This window comes from Pristiophorus japonicus, chromosome 2, assembly GCF_044704955.1.
Source record: "Pristiophorus japonicus isolate sPriJap1 chromosome 2, sPriJap1.hap1, whole genome shotgun sequence".
Taxonomy (NCBI): Eukaryota; Metazoa; Chordata; class Chondrichthyes; family Pristiophoridae; genus Pristiophorus; species Pristiophorus japonicus.
In genome coordinates, this window is record NC_091978.1 from 178,111,186 (window position 1) to 178,137,107 (window position 25,922).

Here is a 25,922-nt window from a genome sequence, read left to right on the forward strand (position 1 = left end):
TGAACATGTGATTGATGATGTCAATGGTGGAAAAAGTGGGGTGTGGGCAGGGGTTGGGTGTTATTGGCTGTGATACTTATGATTTCAGACCAATGTTGGTATTAAATTTTTGTTATTGAACATAACCTTGTAGCGTATTGTCTCAGATAGCTAGACTGTTACACACTGGTGATTCCTTACCATGAAAGGGTTAAATACAATTTAACATCAATCAACGTAAACTTTAACTGGCACCAAGATGATGGGCACCATTGATGTCTGAGCTGCACACACACAGCAGTATGTCAGCGTTGTCACTCACATCTGCACTCTTTCAGGCAAATCTTTCTGATATCAGCTCCTCACGTAAGAGTGGGATTTAACAAATGCCAGCTACACCGCTGGTATTCGTTCCAGTTAGTTCCACTTTTTGTGGGCGGTTTTTTGAGCGAGCGATATTGTGGGCGATATGTGTGCGAGATGGTGAAATTGACGATGGACGATCTCCATGGCCGCTAGTTTGGGTAAATATGCTCTTTACGACAAAAAAGAGTGGGCGGGCGTTAATATTGAATCTCGGCGTTAAATCCGTGCGGAAAGTAACGCTGGCCGATATTATGACCGTTGATTTTGCCCATCCTGCTGATTCTGCCTCAAAAAAGTGGACGGCTGGTAATATATTTTCCCGCCGTTAAGCCCATTGGGAAAGTAACACTCTGCGATAAGTTTCCTAAAATGCCTGTCAGTTTCTATCTTGTGCTAAAATGGGCGATATATGGGCGTTATATGTCATTTCAGCGATAAAATGGGCGTTAAGTGGGCGTTAAACATGCAAAAAAAAAGTGGAGGTTCTAGCCCATAGTGGGGTTCCAGATATAATTGAGTTCAACCAAGCAGCTTGAGTCAGACTAGTAACACAATACTGGCAAATATTTGATCAAATGAATGAAAAGAAAATGTTGTTAGTATTTAATTTCTGTGGCAAACTGGCTAAGAGCTGGAATTTCAGTTTTGCCGTTTTCGGGGTGAAAACAGAGGCAGGGCGGGAAAGTTACCGCCTGGGTAATGTTTGCTCTGTGTGGAGACATTTTTGCCATCTGGGCCCTGTGGCAGGGTGCAAAAGGAGGCGTTGTACAACTTTCGCGGCGCAAACATGGGAACCTCGCCACAATTAAAGTGTGGGACCGAAAGAGGCCTTGGGAGGGGGAAAAAACCACATAAAAACAAAATCACAAAAACATTCCGAAAACATTGCCCACACCACCATAACACAAATCGCTACAAAAAAATAAAAGAATAAATACTGGAACTTATCTTTTTTGCACTTTATCTTCCTCACTGCTGCCGGGGCACGCTTTGGGGTGTACGGGTCAGGTGCAAGTCAAAACTACTGCCGGTGTCGCAGCGCAAAGAACCCGAAAATCCAGCCCGAAGTGTATCTGGTGACTCACCTGTAAAAGCAATGCTTCCGTAGACACTCGAGATATTTATTTTTCATATTTTCATAAGGATCTTTAATGAGTGAACTGCAGTCAACAAGATTGTCATTCCATGATTCTGACCATGGCTTCAAATTTTCATCAATGGCCTGTGCAATTTCTTTATCATGAGGTGGAGCAATCTGAGCTCCATTATTCCAATAAACCTGACAATTACCAAACAAACCATACTGGTTACAGCATTTACAGACATAGGTTAGTGTTTGGACAGTTCAAGACAAAATTCATCTGCATAAAAATAAATACATTTTACATTAGTGCAAAAAAGGATGAGCGAGACTATTCAGAACGATTGCCTACACAAGTATAGAAAATACTCTTTTCTTTCAGTTGTGGACTATTGGTCCCTTTCCTGATGTACTTTGAACAGTGTAAAAGGTTAAGGATGGACCCAAACATGCTTAGTTTGGGACAAAATGCCTTACTGTTTAATTCAAGTGAAATCATCATAGTGATTTATATGATTCAATGACTTCTAAGAAAATAAAGTGTGAGATACAGGGGAAAAAAGCACCATTCCCATTTTTTTTTTGAAGACTTGATCCAACACAAGTAATTCATTTATTGGATTAACTGTTAGCTTACAATGCAGTTGTCCCCATCTTGAAGGGCTGCTTAAAGATTTTCTTAAGTGAAGATGAAATTTTCTGTACAACTTTGTAGTTAGTATGTACATAAATCAAAATGTGCAACACTCCATGCTTAATATTGTAACATTTTTGCATTCCAATGGAGTGGTGAGACAACAAAATCATCTGCACAAATCAAGAAATCATGAGCATTGCAATTACAACATCCCCAAGGAGGCAACGATGATGGATGAGTTTTTTTCATGGCTATTAAGTGAAGCTCCACATTAATACTGCATACTCGTAAAAAATAAAATAGCCTACTATGTATTTGATCCAGATATGGTCATAATTCTGAAAAATGTTCAGCATAGTAACTTTTATAACTTTAGAACTACGAGGGAGGTAAAGTAGTGAAGACAGATGTTCTTTGCACTGAGTCAGCTGAGCTAACAAACAAAACAGGATAAATACAAATTATGCAAAGTCACTAACTTCTGCAATAGAATACCACCGAGCACAGTGAATCAAACTTGACTCAAGAAACAAAGATGGATTCAGGCTTGCTGCTGAGTGCATAGCCTTAAATGATCCAACAAACACAAGAAAAGATAAAGTAAGACCCGTAGTGCTTTTGCAAATATGCCCTCAATCTAGAACACCCTTAAGTTGCTTTTACATTGAAGATCCACATGCACACAGTTGGATTCCAAAACGTAGTTCGTGTACAGCTGACTACATGCTGAACGCAGAACGACTGGGGCTCTCCAACACTAACAGCCTGGCAGATCTGCTGGTCCAGTCTAGGTGAGTCCCAGCATTTTTAAATTAGTTTTCCAGGCATCGCATGAGACCCACGGATTCTCCATAACAAAAAGGAGAACAAAAGATAAATTGAATACAGGTTGAATACCCTTATCCGGTACCCTCGGGACCTGGCCTGTGCCAGATGAGGGACCTTGCCAGATGAGGGGAGGTCATCGGCCCGGGTTGGGGGGGGGAGGTGGCCTGAGGTCAGTGGCGGGGTGGGGGGGGTGGGGGGGAGGTTGGCAGCCCGAGCAGACCCCGAAGTGTCGGCGCGGGCCCCAAAGAATCGGTGGGCCTCGAAGAGTCGGCGTGGCCCGACTGGACTCCAAAGAGTCGGCACGGCCCGAGGTCGCAGCCCGCCGGCTTGACCCACCGGAGGGAGCGCTGAGCGGAGGAGCGGCCGGCCCGAGGACTGTGGCTGCAGGAGTTTCAGCAGGGCGACGAGGCGGAGGCAACCAATAACCCCGACATCGAGAAGAAAGATTATATTTGTGAGTACAATTTTTTTTTTTAAATGTATGTTCTGAGACCAGGGACGAAAAGATTTTGACCAGCCGCGTTCTGCGCACGCACCACCTGGCAGCCAGGAATGGTGCCGGACGAGGAGTGGTGCTGGATAAGGGAGTCCTGGATAAGAGAGGTTCAACCTGTACCATTATGCAGATTTGTTCAATTTACTAAAAAAGGGAAGAATGAAAGCAGAGTAGAAACAGGAAGGTTGGGGAAACATCTGGATTTTGGAAAAAAAAAATCAGCTGCACCCTTTTAAGTATTTATTGAGTTTGGAAAATAAATGCATCCTAAATGCCCAAACCCAGGACATTTTCCTAATTACAGGAGGAATTTCATACAGGATTTCAATAAAATGGGATTGACTAATTATTGGAACTTAACTTATGAAAATAGACTAATTTACAAGGAATTCTTAATGTCATTTACAGTACATCCTTTGTCTACAAATAGGAAATGAAACAGCACTAAAATGATCTTGAGATATTACTTTATTGTCTGTAATTCTAACCAAGATATTGAAGAGGAATCGATCAGTTTATCAAGAACCTTACATATTAAACATGTAATCTGTGACTAAAAATTTGTCTGTCACATGCAAACTATTCTACACAATGGTTTTACTTGAGAACCAAAGTTGAAAAGTTAAACTATAGCTGAATCTTTTTGCAAGTGAAAATGAAAACTTATAAGAACATAAGAACATAAGAATTAGGAACAGGAGTAGGCCATCTAGCCCCTCGAGCCTGCTCCGCCATTTAACAAGATCATGGCTGATCTGGCCGTGGACTCAGCTCCACTTACCCGCCCTCTCCCCGTAACCCTTAATTCCCTTATTGCTTAAAAATCTATCTATCTTTGACTTGAAAACATTCAATGAGCCAGCCTCAACTGCTTCCTTGGGCAGAGAATTCCACAGATTCACAACCCTCTGGGAGAAGAAATTCTTTCTCAACTCGGTTTTAAATTGGCTCCTCCGTATTTTGAGGCTGTGCCCCCTAGTTCTAGTCTCCCCCACCAATGGAAACAACCTCTCTGCCTCTATCTTGTCTATCCCTTTCATGATTTTAAATGTTTCTATAAGATCACCCCGCATCCTTCTGAACTCCAAGGAGTAAAGACCCAGTCTACTCAATCTATCATCATAAGGTAACCCCCTCATTTCTCGAATCAGCCCAGTGAATCGTCTCTGTACCCCTTCCAAAGCTAGTATATCCTTCCTTAAGTAAGGTGACCAAAACTGCACGCAGTGCTCCAGGTGCGGCCTTACCAATACCTTAGACAGTTGCAGCAACACCTCCCTGCTTTTGTACTCCATCCCTTTCGCAATGAAGGCCAACATTCCATTTGCCTTCCTGATTACCTGCTGTACCTGCAAACTTACCTTTTGGGATTCATGCACAAGGACCCCCAGGTCCCTCTGCACCACAGCATGTTGTAATTTCTCCCCATTCAAATAATATTCCCTTTTACTGTTTTTTTTCCCCAAGGTGGATGACCTCACACTTTCCGACATTGTATTCCATCTGCCAAACCTTAGCCCATTCGCTTAACCTATCTAAATCTCCTTGCAGCCTCTCTGAGTCCTCTACACAACCCGCTTTCCCACTAATCTTTGTGTCATCTGCAAATTTTGTTGCACTACACTCTGTCCCCTCTTCCAGGTCATCTATGTATATTGTAAACAGTTGTGGTCCCAGTACCGATCCCTGTGGCACACCACTAACCACTGATTTCCAACCGGAAAAGGACCCATTTATCCCGACTCTCTGCTTTCTGTTCGCCAGCCAATTCTTTATCCATGCTAATACATTTCCTCTGACTCCGTGTACCTTTATCTTCTGCAGTAACCTTTTGTGTGGCACCTTATTGAATGCCTTTTGGAAATCTAAATACACCACATCCATCGGTACACCTCTATCCAGCATGCTCGTTATATCCTCAAAGAATTCCAGTAAGTTAGTTAAACATGATTTCCCTTTCATGAATCCATGCTGCGTCTGCTTGATTGCACTATTCCTATCCAGATGTCCCGCTATTTCTTCCTTAATGATAGCTTCAAGCATTTTCCCCACTACAGATGTTAAACTAACCAGCCTATAGTTACCTGCCTTTTGCCTGCCCCCTTTTTTAAACAGAGGCGTTACATTAGCTGCTCTCCAATCCGCTGGTACCTCCCCAGAGTCCAGAGAATTTTGGTAGATTATAACAAATGCATCTGCTCTAACTTGCGCCATCTCTTTTAATACCCTGGGATGCATTTCATCAGGATCAGGGGACTTGTCTACCTTGAGTCCCATTAGTCTGTCCAGCACTACCTCCCTGGTGATAGTGATCATCTCAAGGTCCTCCCTTCCCATATTCCTATGACCAGCAATTTTTGGCATGGTTTTTGTGTCTTCCACTGTGAAGACGGAAGCAAAATAATTGTTTAAGGTCTCAGCCATTTCCACATTTCCCATTATTAAATCCCCCTTTTCATCTTCTAAGGGACCAACATTTACTTTAGTCACTATTTTCCATTTTATATATCTGTAAAAGCTTTTACTATCTGTTTTTATGTTTTGCGCAAGTTTACCTTCGTAATCTATCTTCCCTTTCTTTATTGCTTTTTGAATCATTCTTTGCTGTTGCTTAAAATCTTCCCAATCCTCTAGTTTCCCACTAAACTTGGCCACCTTATACGCATTGGTCTTTGATTTGATACTTTCCTTTATTTCCTTGGTTATCCACGGCTGGTTATCTCTTCTCTTGCCGCCCTTCTTTTTCACTGGAATATATTTTTGTTGCGCATTATGAAAGAGCTCCTTAAAAGTCCTCCACTGTTCCTCAATTGTGCCACCGTTTAGTCCTTGTTTCCAGTCTACTTTAGCCAACTCTGCCCTCATTCCACTGTAGTCCCCTTTGTTTAAGCATAGTAAGCTCGTTTCTGACACAACTTCCTCATCCTCAATCTGTATTACAAATTCAACCATATTGTGATCACTCATTCCGAGAGGATCTTTTACGAGGAGATCGTTTATTTTTCCTGTCAATAAGCATGGCTTATTGCTTCTAAATCTATGTTGAGCATTAGACTTTGTGCTCTTTAAATGAGTGGCCGCTTCTATTTCACTATGAAACACTTTTCCCACTGCAAATGTTGGCCCAACCGGTTTATATTTTCCAAGTCATGTCTTGCTTTACTTTTGAATATGCTACAAGTGTACGGACCAAGAGGGATTAGGCTGGATAACTTTTTCGGCTGGCACAGACATGTGTTGAATGGCTTCCTTCTGTGCCGTAAATTCTATGATTGTATGATCACTGAAAGGGAGACTGCTGTGCCCATTCAGAGCCAGTGAGGTACTTCATGTGGCATTGATTGCATTCACAGAACTGTTTATGGCCTGGACAATCATAAGAACATAAGAAATAGGAGCAGTAATAGGCCATTCGGCCCCTTGAGCCTGCTCCACCATTCAATGAGATCATGGCTGATCTTCTATCTCAACTCTACTTGCCTGCACTATGCCCATATCCTTTGATTCCTTTAATATCCAAACATCTATCAATCTGTGTCTTGAATATACTCAACGACTGAGCTTTCACAGCCTTCTGGGTAGAAAATTCCAAAGATTCACAACCCTCTGAGTGAAAAATGTTTTCTTCATCTCAGTCCTAAATGGCCGACTCCTTATTCTGAAACTATGATTCCTGGTTCTAGACTCCCCATCCAGGGGAAACATCCCTGCATCTACCTGGTCAAGCCCTGGAAGAATTTTGTATGTTTCAATGAGATCACCTCTCATTCTTCTAAACGCTAGAGAATATATCCCACACATTTATCAAGACATCAGAATGGATGAAGATGACTAAAATATGATGGCAAAAATAATTATCCTCTCTCCTTCCGGCCCCCCAACACCCCAAATTTTTAAAAAGTTTAATTTTAGTAAAGATAGAAACAGTTTTTAATTACCACTGGCAGCATAGTGTTTCAAAGAGTGATAGATTCCAATTATGTTTTTTCTTTCAGGAAACCTTAACAGGCTTTAAATGGATGGGGAACAAAGCTAAAGAACTTATAGATAAGGGCAATACAGTGCTTTTTGCCTTTGAAGAAGCAATTGGTGAGACTTATTAACCACTGTTGTTTCCAGCTTACTCTATGTTTCAATATACTGTATATATTTTGGGTTTCTCCTGCACAATCAACGCAACAAAACGTGGAAATAATGCGCCTAACTTCGTGGTCTATATGACAGTGTACTCTCAGAGTACGCCATTGTACCGCTTTTGAAATTGACCACAATGCACTAAATCTCAAACTTGTGGTCAGTCAAGTTCCAAATAAACAGATGCTATGCTGCAACTGTCAATTCCTCATTCAAATAAATGTATGGCGAAAAGTTGGGCTAATTGCCCATCTATTGCGAGATAATTATGCTGACATTTTTTAAGGCTGGCCCAAATGGCACAGGAAACCTGTTGCACAGTGTAGGGACTGGAGCAGAAATTGTATTACAAATAGATCTGTAACAGACAATGCTATAATGAAAGATTTGTTTTAAGAGGTTTCACAATGAAATGTTTGTAAGCACACTAAATAAAACATTAAATGAGTGGTTTGTAACTTGTTTTAAAATGAGAAATTAATAAAGTCAATCTCCTCCGTTTCCTGATTAGCTAAGAGTCAGGAAGTGAAAGGAGCACTGCCCCATGTGATCCCAGGTACGCAGAGTCCAGAGAATTTTGGACTTACCACACTTAGCACTCTTATCTGTGGTTAGAAGAACAAGCCCCATTCACCCGTGGCTCAGTTGGTAGCACTCTTGCCTCTAAATCAGAAGGTTGTGGGTTCAAGTCCCATGCCGGAAACTTCCACACAAAAATCTAGGCTGACACTCCAGTGTAGTACTGATGGAGTGCAGCACTGTCGGAGATGCAACCTTTCGGATGATAGGTTAAACCGAGGCCCCATATGCTCGCTCAGGTGGACATAAAAGATCATGTGGCACAATTTCCAAGAATAGGGGGGTTATCCTTGGTGCCCTTTCCAATATTTATCCCTCAATCAACATCACGAAAAAAACAGATCATCACATTGCTGTTTGTGGGAGTTTGGTGTGCACAAAATGGCTGTCTATATTACAATAGTGACTATGCTTCAAAAAGTATGTAAACTGCTTTGGGACATCCTGAGATCGTGAAAGGCGCGATATAAATGCAAGCCTTTCTTTCATATTAAAACAAATGATGCATGTCAAATTCAATATTAAGACTGTACAAGTGCAGCATTTGCACTCTGCAAATGCAGAGCTTTAGAATTAAGATGCTGAGGAGATCAGTTCGAAAATACACATAGCTGAGTGAACTACCAAGTATCCTTTGGGTGCTGATAGTAAGTGCTGTAAGGTTAAACTGTGTACACGTGACTATTTGAGGATTTTGCTCTACACTATTAATACTTAATTTGAAGTTGCAAGGAAAGGGGCAGAAATTTTCATTTCAGTATATTGAAGACAAACGTAGGTCCTTTGCAGTTGGATTCGGGTGAATTTATAATGGGGAACAAAGAAATGGCAGTCCAATTGAACACGTACTTTGGTTCTGTCTTCACAAAGGAAGACACAAATAACCTTCCGGATGTACTAGGGGACCAAGGGTCTAGTGAGAAGGAGGAACTGAAGAATATCCTTATTCGGTGGGAAATTGTGTGAGGGAAATTGACGGGATTGAAGGCCGATAAATCCCCAGGGTCTGATAGTCTACATCCCAGAGTACTTAAGGAAATGGCCCGAGAAATAGTGGATGCATTGGTGATAATTTTCCAACAGTCTATCGACTCTGGATCAGTTTCTATGGACTGGAGAGTTGCTAATGTAACACCACTTTTTAAAAAAGGAGGGAGAGAGAAAGCGCGTAATTATAGACCGGTTAGCCTGACATCGGTGGTGGGGAAAATGTTGGAATCAATCATTAAGGATGAAATAGCAGCGCATTTGGAGAGCAGTGATAGGATTGGTCCAAGTCAGCATGGATTTATGAAAGGGAAACCATGCTTGACAAATCTTCTGGGATTTTTGAGGGTGTAACTAGTAGAGTGGACAAGGGAGAATCAGTGGATGTGTTGTATTTGGACTTTCAAAAGGCTTTTGACAAGGTCTCACACAGGAGATTGGTGTGCAAAATCAAAGCACATGATATTGGGGGTAATGTACTGACGTGGAGAGAGAACTGGTTGGCAGACAGGAAGCAGAGAGTCGGGATTAATGGGTCCTTTTCAGAATGGCAGGCAGTGACTAGTGGAGTGCCGCAGAACTCAGTACTGGGATCCCAGCTCTTTACAATATATATTAATGATTTAGATGATGGAATTGAGTGTAATATCTCCAAGTTTGCAGATGACACTAAACTTGGTGGCGGTGTGAGCTGTGAGGAGGACGTTAAGAGGCTGCAGGGTGACTTGGACAGGTTAGGCGAATGGGCAAATACATGGCAGATGCAGTATAATGTGGATAAATGTGAGGTTATCCACTTTGGGGGTAAAAACACGAAGGCAGAATATTATCTGAATAGCGGCAGATTAGGAAAAGGGGAGGTGCAGCGAGACCTGGGTGTCATGGTTCATCAGTCATTGAAAGCTGGCATGCAGGTACAGCAGGCGGTGAAGGCGGCAAATGGTATGTTGGCCTTCATAGCAAGGCGATTTGAGTATAGGAGCAGGGAAGTCTTTCTGCAGTTGTACAGGGCCTTGGTGAGGCCCCACCTGGAATATTATGTTCAGTTTTGGTCTCCTAATCTGAGGAAGGACATTCTTGCTATTGAGGGAGTGCAGCGAAGGTTCACCAGACATTCGTTATAATCTACCAAAATTCTCTGGACTCTGGGGAGGTACCAGCGGATTGGAAAGCAGCTAATGTAACGCCTCTTTAAAACAGGGGGCAGACAAAAGGCAGGTAACTATAGGCCGGTTAGTTTAACATCTGTAGTGGGGTAAATGCTTGAAGCTATCATTAAGGAAGAAATAGCGGGACATCTAGATCGGAATAGTGCAATCAAGCAGACGCAACATGGATTCATGAAGGGGAAATCATGGTTAACTAATTTAATGGAACTCTTTGAGGATATAACGAGCATGGTGGATAGAGGTGTACCGATGGATGTGGTGTATTTAGATTTCCAAAAGGCATTCGATAAGGTGCCACACAAAAGGTTACTGCAGAAGATAACGGTATGCGGAGTCAGAAGAAATGTATTAGCATGGATCGAGAATTGGCTGACTAACAGAAAGCAGAGAGTCGGGATAAATGGATCCTTTTCGGGTTGGAAATCGGTGGTTAGTGGTGTGCCACAGGGATCGGTGCTGGGACCACAACTGTTTAGAATATACATAGATGACCTGGAAGAGGGGCAGAGTGTAGTGTTACAAAATTTGCAGATGACACAAAGATTAGTGGGAAAGCAGGTTGTGTAGAGGACACAGAGAGGTTGCAAAGAGATTTAGATAGGTTAAGCGAATGGGCTAAGGTTTGGCAGATGGAATACAATGTCGGAAAATATGAGGTCATCCACCTTGGGAAAAAAAAATAGTAAAAGGGAATATTATTTGAATGGAGAGAAATTACAACATGCTGCGGTGCAGAGGGACCTGGGGTCCTTGTGCATGAATCCCAAAAAGTTAGTTTGCAGGTGCAGCAGGTAATCAGGAAGGCGAATGGAATGTTGGCCTTCATTGCGAGAGGGATGGAGTACAAAAGCAGGGAGGTCCTGCTGCAACTGTACAGAGTATTGGTGAGGCCGCACCTGGAGTACTGCGTGCAGTTTTGGTCACCTTACTTAAGGAAGGATATATTAGCCTTGGAGTGGGTACAGAGACGATTCACTAGGCTGATTCCGGAGATGAGGGGGTTACCTTATGATGATAGATTGAGTAGACTGGGTCTTTACTCGTTGGAGTTCAGAAGGATGAGGGGTGATCTTATTGAAACATTTAAAATCATGAAAGGGATAGACAAGATAGAGGCAGAGAGGTTGTTTCCACTGGTAGGGGAGACTAGAACTAGGGGGCATAGCCTCAAAATACGGGGGAGCCAATTTAAAACAGAGTTGAGAAGGAATTTCTTCTCCCAGAGGGTTGTGAATCTGTGGAATTCTCTGCCCAAGGAAGCAGTTGAGGCTAGCTCATTGAATGTATTCAAGTCAAAGATAGATAGATTTTTAACCAATAAGAGAATTAAGGGTTATGGGCAGCGGGCGGGTAAGTGGAGCTGAGTCCATGACCAGATCAGCCATGATCTTTTTGAATGGCGGAGCAGGCTCAAGGGGCTAGATGGCCTACTCCTGTTCCTAATTCTTATGTTCTTATTCCCGGGATGGCTGGACTGACATATGAGGAGAGACTGGATCAACTGTGCCTTTATACACTGGAGTTTAGAAGGATGAGAGGGGATCTCATAGAAACATATAAGATTCTGACTGGACTGGACAGGTTAGATGCGGGAAGAATGTTCCCGATGTTGGGGAAGTCCAGAACCAGGGGACACAGGCTTAGGATAAGGGGCAGGCCGTTTAGGACTGAGATGAGGAAAAACTTCTTCACTCAGACAGTTGGTAACTTGTGGAATTCTCTGCCGCAGAGAGTTGTTGATGCCAGTTCATTGGATATATTCAAGAGGGAGTTAGATATGGCCCTTACGGCGAAAGGGATCAAGGGATATGGAGAGAAAGCAGGAAAGGGGGACTGAAGGAATGATCAGCATGATCTTATTGAATGGTGGTGCAGGCTCGAAGGGCCGAATGGCCTACTCCTGCACCTATTTTCTATGTTTCTATGTTTCAAGAAAGAAAGAAAATTTACATTCATCTTGCATCTTATGTCCTCAGGATATCCCAAAATGCTTTACATCTAAATTGGTTACTTTTGAAGTGCAGTCATCATTATGTTTGTAACTGCACGGGCCAGCCCACACTGCAATATGTGTGCACACTAGGTCCGTGCAGCAGAGCTGGTCTCCAGACATCTTGGTTAATCCTTGCCACTGGACCAAGACCTAGTTCTGTCAAGCCCGTGTGGTGGCTGGGGTGCAACATCCACCACATGTTAAAAAAAATCCACGCACAGGCATCTTCCACCCTTCAAGATGTCGTTCGGGATCTGGAATATTCGGTCCTTCATTGAAACATCTGTGAACTCATCCCTTTTCGGTGTGGAAGCAAGTCATCCTCGTTTTGAGGGACTGCCTATGATGATGCAACTGCAGAAGCAAATTTGAACTCAGCATGATCACACAGAAAGCAAAAAAGATAAATGATCAGTGAAACTGTTTTTGTTAGTGGTGTTGGTTAAGGAAGAAATGCTGGCCAAGGAACTCCCTGCTCTTATTCATCAGAAAGACCGCTGAAATCTAATCTCCTAACATTATGTTGCCAGCTCATAGTGTAGTGTTAAAACATTAACAGAGGTGACCTCAGACTATGTGAGATCAGCTTATTTCACTGCCAGTGTACACAGGGCCTGAGAAGCAGGGTAAAGAAAAAAATACACCACCATTTTAGTGATATGCTCAGTCCAATTCCTAGCATCTACCATTCCCACATACAACTTTACCAATCTGTTACTGCAATTCAATGTGTTCTTGCAATCTATTTCCAATACCATTGCAGAACATTGATCACTGTACATTAATCATTGTACAAACGCAGTATTTCTTCATTAAATATTCAAGTAGGAGGAGGAAAATTGAACAGGTTTGTCAACTAACATCGCCAAGAGTACAGCAGAAAGAATTGCATAATTACCTTATAACCATTATCCTGCTTGGGGTTGTGAGATGCTGTTACCATGATCCCTGCACATAGTTTCAGCTGGGACACAGTAAATGGCTAAAAGGCAAGAAGTTGGACAGAAAGTTAGATTTAAGGAAGAATTGAAAATATATACTTGTTAATTACAAACTACTAGTTGGATAATCAGTCAATGTAATTAGTCAAATATCAAGAATAAATCAATTTACTTGATTCTTAAGAATCAAAGCTTATTGAGAGAGTACTGTGTAATTTTTTTTTAATTAAGTGCATCAATACTGATCTTCACATATAGATCATAATGATAAACACATATCCTCAATACATAACCACAAGTGGAAATACAATTTACAGATGTCAGCACAGCATGCCAATGGCTGCGAATTAATTTTGATACATTATGTAAATATTACTTTTTTCTGATAATTGCCAGGAGGTTTCACCAATGACAACAGATGCATTGAAATAAATTTTATGGCTGAATTTCAACAAAGAGATTCACTTTCATCAATTTGATATGCTCTGAAGTTGGAGTAGTTCACAAAATTGCACGTTGTTCTAAATGTTTTACAGCTTGGCTCAGTTCCAATCTCTGAGTTGGAAGATTGTGGGTTCAAGCCCCACTCCAGAGACTTGAACATATAATCTAGATTGACACTTAAATGCATTACTGAGGGAGTGCTTTACTATTGGAGGTGCCAGCTTTGGGATGAGATATTAAACCAAAGCTCCACCTGCTTTCTCGGATGGACATTAAAGATCCCATGGCAGTAGTCGAGAAAAAGGGGAGTTCTCCTTGCGTCCAGGCCAGCATTTATCCCTCAACAAACCCCTAAAACACATGATAGAAACATAGAAAATAGGTGCAGAAGTAGGCCATTCGGCCCTCTGAGCCTGCACCACCATTCATTAAGATCATGGCTGATCATCACCTCAGTACTCCCTTCCTGCTTTCTCTCCATACCCCTTGATCCCTTTAGCTGTAAGGGTCATATCTAACTCCCTCGTGAATATATCCAATGATCTGGCATCAACAACTCTCTGCGGTAGGGAATTCCACAGGTTAACAATTCTCTGAGTAAAGAAGTTTCTCCTCATCTCAGTCCTAAATGGCTTACCTCTTATCCTTCGACTGTGTCCCCTGGTTCTGGACTTCCCCAACATTCTTCCTGCATCTAACCTGTCCAGTCCCGTCAGAATTTTATATGTTTCTATGAGATCCCCTCTCATCCTTCTAAACTCCAGTGAATAAAGGCCCAGTCGATCCAGTCTCTCCTCATATGTCAGTCCAACCATCCCGGGAATCAGTCTGGTGAACCTTCGCTGCACTCCCTCAATAGCAAGAACGTCCTTCCTCAGATTAGGAGACCAAAACTGAACACAATATTCCAGGTGAGGCCTCACCAATGCACTGTACAACTGCAGTAAGACCTCCCTGCTCCTATACTCAAAACCCCTGGCTATGAAGGCCAACATGCCATTTGCCTTCTTCACCGCCTACTGTACCTGCATGCCAACTTTCAATGACATTTACTTCATCGCCGTTTGTGGAACCTTATTGTGGGTAAATTGGCTAACACGTTTCCTCTATTACAAACAACAATGACTACACTTCAAAAGTACTTTATTGACTGTATAGCACTTTGGACGAACCAAGGTCATGAAAAGCATCATATAAATGCAAGTTCCTTCCTGCTAACATATCATGCACTACATTTACCAATTGAGCAATCAATGATTTTGTCATTTACACTTCATTTATGCTACAGACTAGTTTCTTCCTCTTTCTAGAAAAAACAATTTATGCTGCAGAATGGTTCCAACGGGAAGAAAAGGCAACCATTGTTGGGTGCTTCAACGTCCCCCCCTCCCCGCCCCCGAGAGGAGCACCGAGATGACAGACTTACCACTGCTACTTGGTGCCCTCACAGTTCAACACAGCTTATCACTCTACTCATTGCCAACAATACACCTACCATTTAATACTTGATCTACCTTGATAAAATCTTCTATTAGTGATCTCTTCAACATGCTGATACTTCTCTAATCATTCCTCATAGCTCTCGCCCTTGCATTTGAAAGAAAGACTTGCATTTATATTGCATCTTTCACAACCACTGGATGTCTCAAAGTGCTTTACAATCAATTATGTATTTTTGGAATGTAGTCACTGTTATAATGTGGGAAACGTGGCAGCCAACTTGCGCACAGCAAACTCCCACAAACAGCAATGTGACAATGTGACAATGACCAGATAATCTGTTTTTGTTATGTTGATTGAGAGGTAAATATTGGCCAGGACACCGGGGATCATTCTTATTGCTCATCAACAACTTGTATTTATATAGCCCCTTTAATGCAGTAAAGCATCCCAAAGTACTTCACAGCAACGTTATCAGACAAAGTTTGACACCGAGTCACATAGATGTATTAGGACAGGTGACAAAAACCTTGGTCAAAGAGGTAGGTTTTAAGGAGCGCCTTAAAAGGAGGAAAGAGAGGCAGAGTGGTTTAGGGAGGGAAGTCCAGAGCATAGGGCCTCGACAGCTGAAGGAAAGGCCGCCAATGGTGGGATGATGGAAATAGGGTTGCGCAAGAGGCCAGAATTAGAGGAGTACATGGACCCCGGAGAGTTGTAGGGCTGGAGGCGGTTACCGAGATTGGGATGGGAGAGGCCATGGAGGGATTTGAACACAAGGATGAGAATTTAAAATTTGAGGCATTGCCAGACCGGGAGCCAATCAATGTCAGCGAGCACAGCAGTGATGGCTGAACAAGACTTGGTGCGAGTTAGAATAAAAGCAGCAGTTTCGGATGAGCAGAAGTTAATGGAAGATGGAAGGTGCGAGGTCAGGCAGGAGAGCATTGGAATAATCAAGCTTGGAGGTAACAAAAGCATAGATTATGGTTTCCGCAGCAGATGAGCTGAGACAGTGGTGGAGACAGGCAGTGGGCTCAATTTTGGCCAGGAGTTGCTCCGGTTTTTTTTGGAGCAACTTGGTTTTTCTGGCCTAACTTAAAAATCCCCATTTTCCCCAATCAATTTACACCAGCGTACCTGAGTTAGTTACGAGTTTTTTAGGTTAGTTTTTTTTTCTCAAAAGGGGGCATTGCCAGCCACCTATGCTAGTTCTGCCCAGTTAGGCAACTTTGGCCAACTAATAGTTACTCCATTTCTACTTAGGCCAGCGTATGTGGTCACATCAGAAAACCTTTGCGGAGAGTTAAAGAAATCGGTGCAGGTAGGTACATCGGAGGCCATTTGGTCTGGGATAGGGATGGGAAGGGAAGCGGAGAGGACCTGCCTGCACCTAAACCACCAAGCTTTACAAACCACCAAACCTTGCAAACAAAAAATACTAAGAATTCAATAAGAAATAAAACATTGAAGTAAGTCCTACCTTCATCTTCAAACTCGGCCCGGGAAGACAGCGGGCCGGCAGGTGCAGGAGGCCACTCGACCTGGGCTAGGGGCGGGCAGGAGAACTGAGAGTGCTCCTGCCTGTCAGCCAGACTTTTCACCTCCACCACTATGCCTGGGAGTCCAATTCCAAGTATTGATCACGCACTGTGCGAAGAACTTTGATAGCAGCCAAAAAGTTATCTTTTACCAGTTTGAACCCGTGTCCCCTCGTCTTATGTTTCCAATTAATTTGAACTAATATTCTGGATTTACATTTTCGATTATTTATAATCTTGTTTATCTCGCTAAGATCACCACCAAGTTGAAAAGCCTGTTTCTCAAGTGTTTCCTCACAACTCAGACCCCTGACACTAAAGATCAACCTCATGATGCTTCTCTGCCCACCCCAGCCCAACAAAGGAGGTAGAATAAATGCAGAGAACTTTACCTGAAGGGGCCCATCGCCATGCTCTGAAACCGAGAGAGACCTACTGTTGTTGCACACTCTCAGCGCTACTACTCATGCGCGAACATCACCAGCGGACTCCACTGCGCATGTGCAGACATCTCGGCACAGTTTTTGGCGCAGAACGCTGGCACCACCCCCGACTCGACTGGCCACGCTATGCGACTGCAGTGAAGAGGCCAGACAGCGGCCAAAGTGTCAACATTTTTCGATGCACCTCGGAACGTAGATTAGCGGCGCAACTCCGGTAGGTGAGCCGATAAACGGGCTCGGCCAAAATTGAGGCCAATATTACAGAGGTGGAAGTAAATCTTGGTGATAACAACAATAACTTGTATTTATATAGCACCTTTAATGTAGTGAAACATCCCAAGGCGCTTCACAGGAGTATTATACAATAAAAATTTGACATCGAGCCACATAAGTAGAAATTAGCGCACGTGACCAAAAGCTTGGTCAAAGAGGTATGTTTTAAAGAACGGCTTGAAGGAGGAAAGAGAGGTACAGAATTATAGGAGCGCAGACATCTCGGAGGGGTTGTGGGGCTGGAGGAGATTACAGAGATAGGGAGGGGCAAAGCCCTGGAGGGATTTGAAAATAAAAGAATTTTGAAATCAAAGCATTGCTTAACCGGGAGCCAATGTAGGTCAACGAGCACAGGGGTGATGGGTGAGTGGGACGGTGCAAGTTTGGACACAGGCAGCCGAGTTTTGAATCACCTCTAGTTTATGTAGGCTAGAATGTGGGAGGCCAGCCAGGAGTGCGTTGGAATGGTCAAGTCTAGAGGTAACAAAGGCATAGATGAGGGTTTCAGCAGCAGATCAGGTGAGGCAAGGGTGGAGACAATGTTACAGAGGTGGAAATAGGCGGTCTTAGTTATGGTGCGGATATGTTGTCGAAAGCTCATTTCAGGGTCAAATATGACACCACGGTTGCAAACAGTCTGGTTCAGCCTCAGACAGAAGTTGAGAAGAGGGATGGAGTCAGTGGCAGGGACCGAAAACAATGGCTTCGGTCTTCCCAATATTCAATTGGAGAAAATTTTTGTTCATCCAGAACTGGATGTCGAACAAGCAGTCTGACAATTTAGAGACCGTGGAGGGTTGAAGAGAAGTGGTAGTGAGGTAGAGCTGGGTGTCATCAGCGTACATGTGGAAACTGACGCTGTGTTTCCGGATGATGTCGCCAAGGGGCAGCGTGATGATGGGAAATAGGAGGGGGACAAAGATAGATACTTGGAGGATTATGGGATCGGAAGCTCAGCAACGGTCTGCTTCAGCCTCAGACAGAGGTCAGGAAGGGGGATGGAATCGGTGGCTGAGGAACAGATATTCTGGAGGGGAATTATAAATAAAGCCTTCGGTCTTCCCAATATTTAATTGCAGGACATTTCTGCTCATCCCATAACAGTCGTTGGACAAGCTGCGTGACAAATCAGAGGCAGTAGAGCGGTTGAGAGAGGTGATAGTGAATTAGAGCTGGGGTCGTCAGCATACACATGGAATTGGACGTTGTGTTTTTGGATGATAATTGCCGAGGGGCAGCATGTAGCTGAGAAATAGGTAGGGGCCAAGCGTAGATCCTGGGGACTCCAGCGGTAACAGGAATGAAGCTATTGCAGGAGATTCTCTGGCCACGACTGGGCAAATGAGAATGAAGCCAGGTGAGGGCAGTCCCACTAAGCTGGACAATGGAGGAGAAGTGTTCGAGGAAGAGTGTTCTTCGCTGTACTCTCTCAATGCATGTGCCTTATGGAGTCTGGCAACCAGAGTTGCATACAGTACTCCAAATGATATCTCTGCTTAGTACTAAAATGTGACTATAAACTTAAATAGAACATTTAAAACAAATAAAATATGTTTGTCAAGAAATGTCCAACTTTACCAGGCAAAACACTGATTATTTAAGCCTCCAATATCAGCAACATTTTTAAAGGATGCATGACAAATTAAATTGGTAGAGAGTTGGTAGTAGTCACAAGGCAGTAAGCCAATCAAGAGGATTCACATGACATAAATCATGGAGCAGCACAAGTGGTCATTGTCTGAATCTGTCACTGAAATTAAAGCCTTGAAATTCTTGCAGGATTCTCGTACTGTTTTACATGGAGAAGGATAAATGGATGATTTATTATTTTATCTTCGACCCTTGTTATAATAGAAAAATATTAATGGTTATTGCAGTGTATGTCTTGTGAATAGTTAATGATCACAATCATCGCAAACTTTACAGTGAGAATGTAGGATTCCATGGTATTTTTTAAATTCGTCTATATGTACAACTCCAGAAACAAATAGATAATTGCTGTCAGTCTGCTGTTCATTTGGGAGTTGAGTCATGCTTTTTCAGTTACTGTTAGTAATTGGTGTATGGAAGGCCTTGATCTGACTAATTCACAAAATTTATGGTCAACAAAGACCCTAGTATCTTGGTAAGTGGTAGTTGTTTTGATTATTCACATTATTGATGCATCATTTTATTTTACTTCAACAGACATAATGGAGTGTCTTCAGGTTTGAAGTGCATTATTGGGTGGTGCCTGAATTATGGCGAGACGTGTGTGGGGCACAGTGAGACGGAAAAAATAAATTTGCTGTTCATATCTCAGCCTGTCATGCAAGACCAGAAATTAAGGTCAAGAATTTGGAGGATTTTTCTGGGCTTAATCTCAAAGCTGACATGTTATTTTATTTTCTTCCACCCCTTAAAAAGGTAGGATATTTTATACTGCTTCAACCCTTACTGATTAGGTGGGTTGCAGTTCGGGAGAAGCCCAAGGGCTTCCTTTACTCCTGGCTAGGAGAGGGAACTGAGATCCAGGATGCAGTGTGTTGGGTCCCATTCTATTGTATACTTTTCTTTTTAATTTTGCAAATTATTTTTTCCAGTAGGGCTGAATTTTTGGGTATGGCCAGAAGGAGCACAGGATTTAGCCCTTCCGAATGCAGAATTCTACTGATACTTCAGAGCTCCTCAAGTTCAGACAGGACAGGATGCAGCAAGTACCTAGGTGAACCTTACTTTTGACCTACAATAAATTAAATTGCCCCAGACCCTACAATCAGTGTTACAGCTCAGAACCACAGACAAGCAAATCTGTACTGCTGTTTTTCTCCATGAGCCAAGTTTAATCCTGCTTTCTTCACTCTATTGCCTTTAACATTGCTTTTTCAAGTAACTATCGATTTCTCCTTCTCAAACTGCTGAATCAGCGACAAGCACTTCTTTTAAAAGAATTCTATGTTATAACCACCCGCTAAATAATTTTCTTCTAAACTCTCCTTAAGTTCTTATTATCTTAAATCTGAACTCCCTCTGTACCATCTCAACAACCAGTGTAAACAATCAGTTTACCCATATCATAACCCTTTATAATCTTGAAGACCTACAATAGGCTACACTAAACTTTCTCAGTCTCAGTGAAAAGTCATTAAGCTTTCTAGTTTTTCTTCATAACTGTAACCACCCTCCCTCAACAACTTGTATTTATATAGCACCTTTAACCTAGTGAAACGTTCCAAAGCGCTTCACAGGAGTATTATGAGATTCTAAAATGCAAGGAGAAATTAGGGCAGGGAGGTAGGTTTTAAGGAGCGTCTTGAAGGAGGAGAGAGGTGGTAGAGAGGTGGAGAGGTTTAGGCAGGGAATTCCAGAGCCTAAGGCCTAGGGAACAGAAGGCACTGCCACCATCATCCAGCTGGGTGGGACTGCACTCGCCTGGTTCCATTCTTATCGATCTAATCGTAGGCAAAAATCTCCTGCAATGGCTTCTCTTCCCATTCCCGCATAGTTACTTCTGGTGTCCCCCAAGGATCAATCTTTGGCCCCCTTCTATTTATCATCTTTATGCTGCCCCTTGGCGATATCATCCGAAAACATGGAGTCAGTTTCCACATGTACGCTGACGACACCCAGCTCTACCTCACCACCTTCTCTCGACCCCCTCCATGGTCTCTAAATTGTCAGACTGCTTGTCCAACATCCAGTACTGGATGAGCAGAAATTTTCTCCAATTAAATATTGGGAAGACTGAAGCCATTGTCTTTGGTCCCCACCATAAACTACGTTCCCCACCAACTGACTCCATCTCTCTCCTTAGCATCTACCTAGGAGTCATATTTGACCCTGAAATGAGCTTCTGACCTCATATCCGCAACATAACTAAAACCGCCTATTTCCACCTCCGTAACATTGATTGCCCCCTCCGCCTTTGGCTCAGCTCATCTGCTGCTGAAACCCTCATCCATGCCTTTGTTACCTCTAGACTTGACTACTCCAATGGACTCCTGGCTAGCCTCCCACATTCTAACCTACATGAGGTCATCCAAAACTCAGCTGCCCATGTCCTAACTAGCACCAAGTCCCGCTCACCCATCACCAAGTGCTCGCTGACCTACATTGGCTCCCGGTTAAGCAACGCCTTGATTCAAAATTCTCATCCTTGTTTACAAATCCCTCCATGGCGTCGCCCCTCTATATCTCTGTAATCTCCTCCAGCCCCACAACCACTCTCCCCCCGCCCGCCCCACATGTCTGCGCTCCTCTAATTCTGCCCTCTTGAACATCCCTGATTATAATCGCTCAACCATTAGTGGCTGTGTCTTCTGTTGCCTAGGCCCCAAGATCTGGAACTCCCTGCCTAAACCTCTGCGCCTATCTTTCCTTCTTCAAGGCGCTCCTTAAAACCTACCTCTTTGACCAAGCTTTTGGTCACCTGTGCTGTGTCGCAGCGCGTGCACGTCAGGACAGCCACAGAGCTGGAGCTGCAGTCACATGGCTCTGGGCAGCCAATTCAGGTAAAGTATTTTCTCATTCATAATAATGGGAACTTCGTAGGTCGGAGTTCCCATTATTATGATTGAGAAACCCACCAAACACCAATAAAAAAAATACACACATATTTAACATTAATTTAAATTAAAGTTATTTATGTCTTATAAAAAATATATATTTTCCTGAATTTTTGTAGAGTTTTTTAAATTATGGTTTAAAATAAACTTACCAGAGTGGGGAGGGTTTTTAAACAATAAAATGTGTTTTTAAATTTAATTTTATTATGTTTTTGTGTTTTAAAACTCTTCGCCTGTAAAAGTAGGCTATGCGCTTGCTTTTATCAGGCGCAAGAGTTTTCAGGACATTTGCTGGGCAAGATATGGGCAAATACCGCAAGCTTGCCCTTGCTAATGTCCTCGCTCCCATGATGCGGAGGATATGTCAAGCCAGAAACTTCACAGATCGGAAAAGCCAGTCTTCAGCGCATGTGCATTATGCCCTGAAAACCGGCTTTTGCGATATCTTCCCAGGTCGGTACACACTCCATACGGACCCGGGGAGGTCGGGATTTCTGGGCCATTATTCAGAGAACTACCATACTATTCTAAAACAATGTAGAATTCATCTCAACTAAGAATTCAGATTGCATCTGATTCCAATGACATAAAACACTTAAAAGCGCAGTGCTCTTTGGCATTTACTGACAGGAGGATAGCAGTTTTTCTATTTGTATGTGAAGTTGATTAAGGAAAAAGCAAGTTAGTTACCAAGAAAAAAAATTTTTTACATGTTAAACACAAATAAAAGAAGGATTTTCAAGCTGTTATTACATGCTTTCAAACTTTACACGTCCAGAAACAAATCAATAGCATACATGGAAGGTTTGAAGAAACTGTACAAGTCACATGCATCTAATAGTTCACATACCACAAATGGGGTTGGTGTAATCCGAGAGAAGAGATATACAGGAATTCCCTGACTAATCAGGACAGTGGCAGCAAATCGGGCAAATCTGTAAGTCACAGAAATAAGTTAGCTGTAAAATGGAAAAGTTAAGGAGCAAAACATATACTTTTGATTAATGCTAATCTTTAATTCGAAGTACTTTTAAATGCTATTGTTTCCATGTAAACTCGGATCTTTTCGGCACTTAGTACAACACATAAAATCCTTTGAAAAATCCCTCTAAAAAAGGTAATTTTACATATCATGGAAGTTTCTTCCAGCAAACAATTTAAAAGGAATCCAAAAACACAATGAACTGACATGAGCATATTATACTGATACATCGTTACTGTATGCAAATCCTATTTTATTCTGCCCATACAAAATTGAATCGGTTCAACAATTTACTGAACTGATTGAGAACCAAAGATAATTTACAACTCTCTTTTTTTCAACAGTGAAATGAGTGAGAAAAGCAGAAACATGAACTAAATAATAAACAGATCAAATATATACATAGAAAATGCATATAAAAAAAGACACTAAAATATAGGGGTAGAGTTTCTACTTTGGGCAAAATCGGCAATCCGGGCATCAATTACGCTAGTTTTCCAAAGTGAAGTTATGGTTCAAGTTTCTGCTCAAACTCAACTGCATAATCACAAATATAAAATCTTCTATGAACCAGTGTAATCAGTTTTAGAATGTAATTGTTCAGTTTCCACCACCTTGCATTCAAAGATATTCCTTGATATAATTAAGAGTGGTAAACTGGTGCAGTATTATTAATACTGCTGAAAATGGGTTTAATCACAAAAATAAATGTTTAGTTCACCAGTTACCCTCTAGTTACACAATTTTAAATAACTGAAAATTACTTTTAAAACTATACAAAACCATTTACTAGTTTCATTGGTGTATACTGATCAGTTTCTTAGTCAATTAAATATTTTTTAATATTTAAAAACTTTAAAAAGGTGCCTATTAGTGCCCTTGTGGCTAACAAAATACCGCTTAATTTTAAGAGACTACTCAAAGGGAATAAAAAGGGCGCAATTAGCGGAAACTCGCCATGGTAATTAATTTGATCTGGAGGAGTAGCCGGTTTTGTGGGCAGGACTGACTTCCACTGCTATGTTTTTTAAATCGTTGCAAAAGATTGTGGAAACTCGATTTGCACTGAATGTGCTTGAAATTCCTCGATCTTTTGTGCTGGTTTGACCAATTTCAGGAAACTCTACCCCATAAAGCTTAGACAAAAACAAATTGTAATGAGGCCCAGCACATGCTCAGATTTCATGGTCTAATCTATCCAGTGAGGTCACTGCAACTTGGTACAATTATACATTTCAGGGCATTGCATGCAGCAGAGGGCTTCTTGAAATTGAAAAGCCATTTCTTGTACATTTTTATATGGAAAAATTATCCAAGATATACAGAAAAATGAAGTCATCGTAGTAGGCAGCCCTGTGCATTGTATTTGCTAACCTTCAGCTTAGAAGTAGACCTTGTAAGTAATGGCTTAAAATAAAATTGTAAATTAATTTATTTATTTTTTAAAAGTTTGGTTAGTAAATTAGACATCATTCATTAGTGTGCAGTTTGGGCAGTGCAAAATACATTCACAATAAAAATATAAGACCATAATAATTAGGAGCAGAAGTCGGCCATACGGCCCTGCGAGCCTATGTGTTTTCAACATAAGTCACAATTCCACTAAAACCAAAAAAGTTTTTAAAAATTCTAATTGCTTATCTGTTTCCTCTTCTCCAGATTAAAACAAACTCCACCTTTGGCTACTGCTTCCACTGGGAAGGTGAGCACGTGCATCAAATCCAATCACTACACCTCTGTCTTTTACATCTGAAAACGAGTTTTCCAGACACCGACACAAACCCTGAAGAAGCAAAAAAAATAAACATTCACATTAAAACCAAATCATTTGCAGTTCTTTCATGAATTACTTTTTAAAAAAAAAATTGAATGGCCCTAGAAATTATTTAAATTCTTCGGATTGGGTTCATATTGGGCAGGGGGAAGTGTTTGTTCCAATTCAGTATTTTAGTTTGTGTAAGTGATGCATTCCAGTCTATGGCCCCAAGTTTCCACATGATTTGCTCCTGATTTTTAGGAGCAACTGGTGGAGAACGGACTATCTTAGAAATCACAATTCTCCACATTTTTTTTTCTGCAGTTCTAGTCAGTTAGAACAGTTTCACTTTGGAACAGAATTTTTTCTTCAAAAGGGGGCGTGTCCGGCCACTGACGCCTGATTTCAAAGTTTCCACAGTGAAAACGTACTCCAAACTAACTTAGAATGGAGCAAGTGAAGATTTTTGAAGAACTGAAAAACCTTGTCTACACATTAAAAAATCAGGAGCAGATTACAAATTAGGCGTCCAGAACGAGGTGGGGGGGGGGGGTAAGGGAAGTCATTAAATTCTACAATAAATCCTTATTTATACTTCTACAAATATTATACAAATAAATCCAACCTGAATAAACATTTATAAGCAAAGAAAAGATTAAATAAACCATCTTCCTACCTGTGTGAAAGTGCTTCAGGCAGGTTCAGTCAGCTCAGCGGTATGGCATCGTTCCCGTGAACGAGAGGAAGGGAGGGGCAGGCAGGCAGTAAGCAGGCATTTGTGCAGCCTTCCACTTGAGGTGGAAGCCTTAAAGTCAGCTCAGCGGTGTGGCGTCATTCCCGCAAACGGGAGGGAGGGAGGGAGGGCCCGACCGACCGACCGCAGCAGGGGGGAGGCGGGGGGGGGGGGGGGGGGGAGGCAGGGAGGAGGAAGCAGCCGTTCCTGACGGCAGGGGGGCGGGGGAGGGAGTGAGGGCGTGACCGACCGCAGCAGGGGGGAGGCAGGGGAGGAAGGGAGGAGGAGGCAGCCGTTCCCGATGGCATTGGGGGGGGGAGGGGGGAGTGAGGGCCCGACTGACCGACCGCAGCGGGGGGAGGCAGGGAGGAGGAGGCAGCCGTTCCCGACGACAGGGGGGGGGAGGAGGCAGTGAGAAGGCTTCAGGACGCCTCAGAAGTTGAGGCAGCCATTCCCGACGGGAAACGGCTGCCTCAACTTCTGAGGCTTCCTGCAGACTTCTCACTGCTGCAAGAAGCCTCAGTGCTGATCATGGAAGGGCAATGTGCTTTTATTAAAAAATGTTCAAAAATTAAACAG

At 42.4% G+C, this 25,922-nt stretch overlaps 1 protein-coding gene across 3 annotated transcripts in view; it reads right to left on the reverse strand.

Annotated features, from left to right (window-relative positions):
* pgm2 (phosphoglucomutase 2) overlaps positions 1 to 25,922 on the reverse strand; it is a 140,229-nt gene that overhangs the window by 85,299 nt on the left and 29,008 nt on the right. For all 3 annotated transcript variants that reach the window (XM_070870526.1, XM_070870528.1, XM_070870529.1), the window contains exons 3-6: positions 24,531 to 24,637; positions 22,723 to 22,807; positions 13,148 to 13,231; positions 1,431 to 1,624 (exon numbers count right to left, since the gene is read on the reverse strand). In XM_070870526.1, the coding sequence (XP_070726627.1) occupies positions 1,431 to 1,624; positions 13,148 to 13,231; positions 22,723 to 22,807; positions 24,531 to 24,637 (470 nt within the window). The remainder of the gene's footprint in view (positions 1 to 1,430; positions 1,625 to 13,147; positions 13,232 to 22,722; positions 22,808 to 24,530; positions 24,638 to 25,922) is intronic.